Consider the following 7403-nt stretch of genomic DNA (forward strand, 5'->3'; position numbering starts at 1 on the left):
ACTTGTTGTGCAGCCACAGTGTCTCACAAAAGTGAGGGGGCCTCTCAGATTTTTGTAAATATTTTGTCATAAGTTTTCATGGAGCAACACTGAACAGTTGAAGAACTTTGTAAAGCAGTACATTTGCCGTCCTATAAAAATAAATGAACACACAGCCATTAATGTATTAACCGCTGGCAACAAAAGTGAGTAGGGAGCCACGGTTCAATGAGGGAACCATGAATTGCCAACTAGTACTGTGAAACACTGAAGCAGAGCATGATCCCCTCGCTTCGGAAACTGGACCGCAGGGCAGTAATCCCGCATGACAACAACCCAAAGGAGACGACCACTGCCTCGCTAAAGAAACTGCTGGGTAAAGGTGCTATTTTAAAAAACTATTATTTTAATGCAAAAATAATAGTTCCCATACGTTCACACTTTGGACACAATCTGGAGATTTTCCCTTCAGGGTGTACTTACTTTTGTTGCCAGCGGTTGAGACATAAATAGCCGTGTGTTGACTTATTTTGAGGCGACAGCAAATGCACATTGTTAGCCAAGCTTTCGCACTGACTACTTTACATATCTGTCATATCTGCAGTGTGGTCCCATGAAAATATATATAAAAACATGAGGGACGTGCTAACTTTTGTGAGATACTGTAGCTCTACTGTGGTACTAATGCTAACTTGTGACTGAGATTTAGTTTGTTCTGTTATTTCTTTCCATCCTCTGTATAGTTAGTCATAGGCTATCTGAAGTATTTTGAGCAGTGAGCAGCTACCTTACAGCATTCAGCGACAGTCTCCAGCTCTGAGGAGCCTGTCATGGTCAAGGGCACTTTGTCAAAGGCGGGCGAATTAACCGAGCATGTTTTTGATGCTGGGAGAAACCGGAGCTCCCGGAGGAAGCCCACATAAGCTCTGCTGGCTTCAGGGTCCTCTTGATGTGATGTGACAGTGCTAACCTTGAAGCCACAGAGATGCTCATATTTGCTCTCTGCCTTTAACCCTGTGCTGGTTTTCACCAGCTCCCGTGGAAAGTATCTGGCCCATTAGCTGCCGAGTGCCCCTTTCTTCTACTCGCTGACTCTGTTGTTGTGTTCCTGGTAGGCAGTGTTATGGCTTTAAATAGAGTTAGGCCTAAGGCAGCTTTTAGAAAGGTTTGAAATCCTGGGGGTTCTCACAGAACTTCACAGACGTTGCTTTGTATATAAAAAGGGTTTGTCAATATCTTAAAATCCAGGGATACGTTTTCATCTTCTATTGGTTATTGCTTATTTTTTGTCCATTATGAGAAGGAATAACTGAAAATAAAAGGTAAAGGTTGTTTTAAATTTTTCTTGAAGGGTAAAATTAGTTGCATTTCTTAAATCATATCAGAACAAAAATCTCAAGACCAGGAAAGTATTCAATTTAATGGTTGTTTTCTGTTTTCCTAAAATATTATTCAAGGTTTCATTTTGTTTCTGAATCTAATTGCTTCTGTCTCAAAACAAACAGTTTTATGATGTGTTAAAATGTAAAAGGTTTTAAATATAGGCAGGGATTTTGTTTCTGTATCATATTTGAAAAGTCATAAAATTCCACTCTGAAAATACTTTTAAGGGCTTTTCACTCTCCACTTGAGAACGTTACAGATGTTGTATTGTCAGTTCACAGCTAATTATGTTGTAGCCCATACACAGATCACACAGTCATTTGCACAGACAAATTAAAACAATATGCATAGCATGAATTATTGACAATTGTTTAAAACAAAAATATAGCTGCTGGTTGGTCCGGTCTAAATTCCTTTAACCACGTTTTATCCTCCCGTGAAGGCCTTGTGTAATTTAAATTTTGTAAACAAATGACAGAATGTTCATTCGCTGATCCATTTTATCCAGTCTGGACGCTGTTGTTGTGTCTGACTCTTCCATTTGCATTCATATGTTTGTGTGATATTCACACTTGTGCGTCTAAGCTGCCAGGGGTGTGTCTTTGATTGACACGTGTCGTTGAATTCATCTGATTGGATACAGAATGACACAAAAAGCGTTGAGGAAAAGTAGAATCTTTCAGTAACCAATTAGAAACCAGCGGGAAGTCACATGGAATCGAGACGTTTGAAAGCATACACACACTCATCTGTCTGGTGTTTAAAAAATATGATTTACACAAAATGATTACCTGAAATAAACCCAACATGGACTGGAAATGCTGAAAAATCAAAAGCCAGAAGCATTTTATAAGAGAATGTGATTACTTTTTTATTTTCTAATATACTACGTTTGCTGTCTAAACTTTTTTCCTACAATTTTGATGGAGTTGGCAACTAGTCGCCCCCTATTGACAAGCCGCCACTCCATGTGTGTCGGAGTGTAGTTGTGTTAAATTCTAACTTTTTTCACATCAGAATTAGCATTTTTAGTGCATTTTACACAACATTTTGTAAGGTCTTTTGTTCAGTATTTTTTAAATCAAATGTTTTTCACAATTTGACTGTCGTACTCTCAAAGCTAAAGCTATACAGTTATTTTCTGTCCACTAATGTTTTTCCTTTCCTCCTCTCTACTTTTAGGTAAGTACGTGTACCAGCCCATGACCAATGTGTGCCAGCTGCCCAGCACAGCCGTGCCGCCCGTCGGGTCAGAATGCAGCGACACTATCGACCTCTCCATCTCTCTGGCCGAGCGATTCCTGAAGCTCGCGCCTAGCTTCCAGTCTCCGCCCCACCTGGAGTCGCCCAAGTACTGCGTCATCGCGGACCTGTTTGTGGACGACTACATCGTCAAACGGATTAACGGGAAGATGTGCTACGTGCAGCGACCCCTGCCTCCCTTGCCAGAACCGCCTCGACCTGCCACCCCTCAGCCGCCCGCTCCTGCCACGCCTCAAACGCCCGCCACGCCCAGTCCGCCCCAGCAGCCGGTCAGCCCGCAGCAGCGAGCTCCTGCTCCGCCAGTCCCGCAGGCGTACAGCGAACATAAGCACCTCTCCGCTGTCGAGAAGCTAAAAGGCCCCAAAATGGACCACTGCTCCTCGCCGTCCAGCTCAGAGGACTCCGGCATCAACGCGCTCGGCCTCCACTACTTGGAGTCCTGCGAGGAGGGAAGCGAGGAGGAGGAGGACGACGAGTTGAGCACGGATGGAAACTCGAGCCCCGGTAGTCTCTGGGACCAGGACGACTGTTCTCTGCTCTCCCCCTCCAAGTCAATGATAGAGATCATTGAAAAGATTGAAACAACCGTGTGAGTGACATGCAGAAACCACTTTTTGGGGAGGATCAACCGGAAGCAGTGTCTGCTAACTGAGAATTACACTCCGGGATCTCATTTCCCACTGACTCCTAGTGCTTCAGTAGGGCGAGGCTGTTTGAGGCTGGATTTCTTTCTCCCGCAGGTGGCTGAGGACTATGCGGCCATGATTTCACAGAGCCTCTGTTCTTGCCGGACCCCCCCCCCACCTCCTCCCCCCGCATGGAATTCATTTCTGAGACTTACCGGAATCAAGGAGGACGCACAAAAATCTCGAGGACCTGAAAAGTGGACAAAAACGGCTACAAATCAAGCGTAGAGTAGTAGCACTTCAAAACAGTCGTGAAAGAAGTAAATGATAGGCTTTTTTTTTTTTTTTGGTGATTTTTCTTGTGTAGGTAAGTGAAGGGAGCTACGTTGTGTAGGAACAAATACGACGTGTTCTTTAGCGGCAATGAACAGTGAGGTAATTGTTGGTGTCCTCCGAATCGTCAGTCTTCAGACTAATTTAACATCCAAGTGGCGGATAAGCACGTCAGCTCTTATTCACTGGTCAGCGACTCCACCCACGCACATATTACTAATTCTCGCACTTCAGCATAATGACTGCAAGGCCAGCTACCTCTTGTGGGCCTCGAGCACATCAGCTTTCTAGCCTATTAAAGAACTCCCCTCCGAGCTGCCGAGACACCGCCTGCTTCTGTCGCGTTAGAAAAAAAAAGGCTTTCCGAGGGTACAGTCCGTCTGCACATTTACCGACACCGTCACAGGCGGCAGGCGGTTCGGTATTCGACAATCAAGAATTACGCGGAAGCACATTTCTGTACCTGCCACCGAGGACCGCTTCTATGACTATTTACCATGCGTTAGTGTCCTTCTGACCAGCTTTCTCCAATCAGACCGAACTAAACGGCAGTTCTGTTGAAGGTTTGAGGCTTAGCTCTGATTTTTAGAAGCTGGGTTCTGCGGAGAGGGTTTAAGTAGTCAGCGTGCTACACTTACTTGTTGGTGTGTGACGAAACAACACAATATTAGGTCCACAAGAGACTGTAGGTGAAAGCAAAGAGCCGCCATTCCTTTGTTTTCACATAAGAGATATTTCACAAGCTGGGTTTTTAAAGAATCTAATCAGCAGATAATATTCCAGTCCAGGTTTTACTGGGTCCATAATATGTGGTTTTTAATACCTGCCTAATTCGAAGGGTTCCCAATTCCAATATAAAACATATAAAATGCTCTTTTTTGTGTGCAGAGAGTTAACATTTTCTGAGTTTCAAAACCTATCTTCAAAAATCTCTGTCCAGTGAAGGACTATCCTGTTAAATTTTGACCCGTCTTAGTATTAAAGACTTTGTAATAAAATAGAATATAAAATAAAATAAATTATGTATAAGAAAATGTAATTTAAAATGGGTACTAGAAATGATCAAATGCCCAGATTCATAAAAAACAACAACTTTGTGGTCCTTTAGAGTCAACAGGAATCCACAAAGCAGATGATAACGTTTGTGTTGCTGTCGACTGTTCTTCCCATAATTACAAACTGCCCTTAATTGATCTGTCACTCTCACACCTTTTCTACCGAGTGCCTAAAACGCTGCCAGTTAAGTGATTTAAAAGTGGTGGAGGCTTCTTCGATACTTTTGTCACCAAATGTGGTCTTCCAGCTACTTCCTTTCAAACTTCAAAATAAGAGTCTTAAACATAGAATCAAAGGCTTAAACCGCTCATGATCGCATCAGGGACTCAAAATAACAGCTCGCACTTAGTTCGCTAGATAAAGTCACCTGTTTGCAGCAACCGTATTTGTGACATCGTTAAGTGACGAGAAATATCAGAACATTTTATTACGCTGGGAACTGGTCCCGTAAGATCTAACTATACTCCCGCTTGACAACGGTAGGTTCTCTGTCTTTAGTTGTCAAAAACTGAGCTCATTACCGACATCAAGGTACACCGAGGTTTGTAAAAAGCTTAACTTTCCCCCCCCCCTATGGTTTAAAGTATTTATTTTTAATCAGGAATATTTTTCTCTGGTTGTATGAAGTATAGAGTAGTGGAGCCCTGCCCCTCTCCCCCAGTTGATCTGCGCTGCTCGTCAGCTAGGCCCAAAACCGAAAAAGGCAAACTTGGCTGTTAAGAAACATTTGCGGTCACAAGAAAACACCCGTCACCCTATTTTGAATCTACATTTTGCAAGCTCCGAATGGGATGTCTTTTATTTTTGGCTTATCGACAAGGTCATTTAAAATTGTTTTTCTTGTGTTGTGCATGTTAAAGATTATGAGATCTTGGGAGGGCCGCAATTGGATGCGGTCAAATCTTTACACGGTAAAAGGTCTAAGCTGACCATCTGAAAACTAATACTACATTTTGGGTATATTTATGCTTAGGTGTATGTATCGCAAACACACAAACATGGAGTAAATGCTGCAGGTGGCAACATTATGAAGCCGTGGTATTTGTACTCCAGGGGATCGTACGGTGAGAGCCTCATTCTGGCCCATGCTCGCTGGTAAAAACTAGTTTATACTCTTCAAAACTGAGACTGCTGAGGTAGCTATCTACTGCTAGCAGTAGATTGACTGTTCATAACAACTTTACAGACCCCTGGTCCAAATAATTGGAACCATCCCATTAAAATTGAGGCGTATACAGATCTTTGTAAGGAGCCAGATGTTGAAATTGCTTCATCATGTCTCTGGCACAGCAAACATAGGAGAGACTCTGACAAGCTAAAGGCTATTAAGATATATGATATTAGGGCAATTAGTCTAATTTGTTCTTTTAAAATTATATTATAACACAAATGCACAGTTATTTGCTTCCGGGGCTATTAATACATAATTTATAATGATTGAAAGAGCACGCTGGGAAAGAGGTAGATTAGAATAGTTTGTCACAGTTAGTTTGTATTATTGGACGGAAATACTCCATTATAGCACATTCAGAGGGTTATTACAGTATGAGATGGGATGTTGAATAGGTGTTGTGATAGTGTTGATATAACAAGAAATGAGCCAGCCCTTTTTTTTATCAGTTGGTCAAATTAAGTGGGCTGGGATTTTTTAGTTTTGTTTTGTTTTGTTACTTTTTTTTTCCATTATTCAGTTCCTTTTCATTTTATTTTGTTTTTACAGTTCACCTTTTTCAAAAGCTATCAGCAAGAATTACCAAATTTTTCACAAGTGTTGCTGAAATTCTTTAAGCACAGAAAACAGAAGTCATTTTGCATGACTGCATTTGTTCTAACAAATATATAATATAATATATATATATATACACATAGTTTAACTAATTTTATGATTCTGCGTGAAAACGGCAGACGGATCCTAAATCAGGGTGACATTACGTGGAACAGAATCCCTATTAATGCTGTTCAAAATGTATGTTTTGTTCTTATTATTGTTATATTATTTTCATATGAATAAACCTTATGAAACCGAGTTATTTCTCCTCTCTTTTGTGTGGAGCAGCGGCACTTGTTTGAGGAGAATGTCATCAACGTGACACACGGATGACTAATGCGGTGCAGAGCATCAGAGAAACTGCAAATGAAAGAGAGGGATCCATTTAAAACGAGTAGCTGCAGACGTTTCCTCTTGAGGAATGTCCTTGATTTTTTTTTTCCTTTCTCATTCGCTCTTTTTGAAACCTCTTCTTTCTACCTGTGCATAAAGAAATGTCGCGCTTTAGAGAAGGAGCTAAGCCTGTATACGGCTAGCATGCGACCTGTGCAACAGCTTTATGTAGGACATGAAATATTGAACAGAGTGAAGTCTCTCCAGCTGCGACAGCCGAGCCTCCCCTTCACTGATCGGCAATGCAGGTGGAGCCCCGCCATGTCCTCTGGGCCTCCCTTGTCGACAGTCGCCTTCACACTTTCTGTGTGGGAGCTCATTTCACGAGAGCAACATGCAAGTGCGTTTCTCATCTTGACTGCGAGCTAGGATTGATTTGCTTCATGCTTCTCTTTTCAACTTGCTTTGTGTCTATTGATTCTTTTTGACAGAGCAGAGAGAAAACAAAAGGCAACGATGAAATGCTAATGAGTTTATATGGATGGACATTTTTTTTTGCTTCACTGCAAAAAACGAGGAAGAGGAGGACTGAGCCGCACATACAGCGGAGGGAAGATGGAGGGGGGACGTGTTTGCTCCCCTTTGCAGAGTTCCTCTGTTTT

At 42.1% G+C, this 7403-nt stretch overlaps 1 protein-coding gene across 1 annotated transcript in view; it reads left to right on the top strand.

Moving 5' to 3' along the window:
* zgc:162707 (UPF0524 protein C3orf70 homolog B) overlaps positions 1–6666 on the top strand; it is a 38404-nt gene extending 31738 nt beyond the window's left edge. Inside the window, exon 2 of the mRNA XM_012878356.3 lies at positions 2545–6666. Coding sequence (XP_012733810.2) covers positions 2545–3218 — 674 coding nt within the window. The 3' untranslated portion in view covers positions 3219–6666. The remainder of the gene's footprint in view (positions 1–2544) is intronic.
* Positions 6667–7403: the final 737 nt, after the last annotated feature.

This window comes from Fundulus heteroclitus, chromosome 7, assembly GCF_011125445.2.
Source record: "Fundulus heteroclitus isolate FHET01 chromosome 7, MU-UCD_Fhet_4.1, whole genome shotgun sequence".
Lineage (NCBI taxonomy): Eukaryota > Metazoa > Chordata > Actinopteri > Cyprinodontiformes > Fundulidae > Fundulus > Fundulus heteroclitus.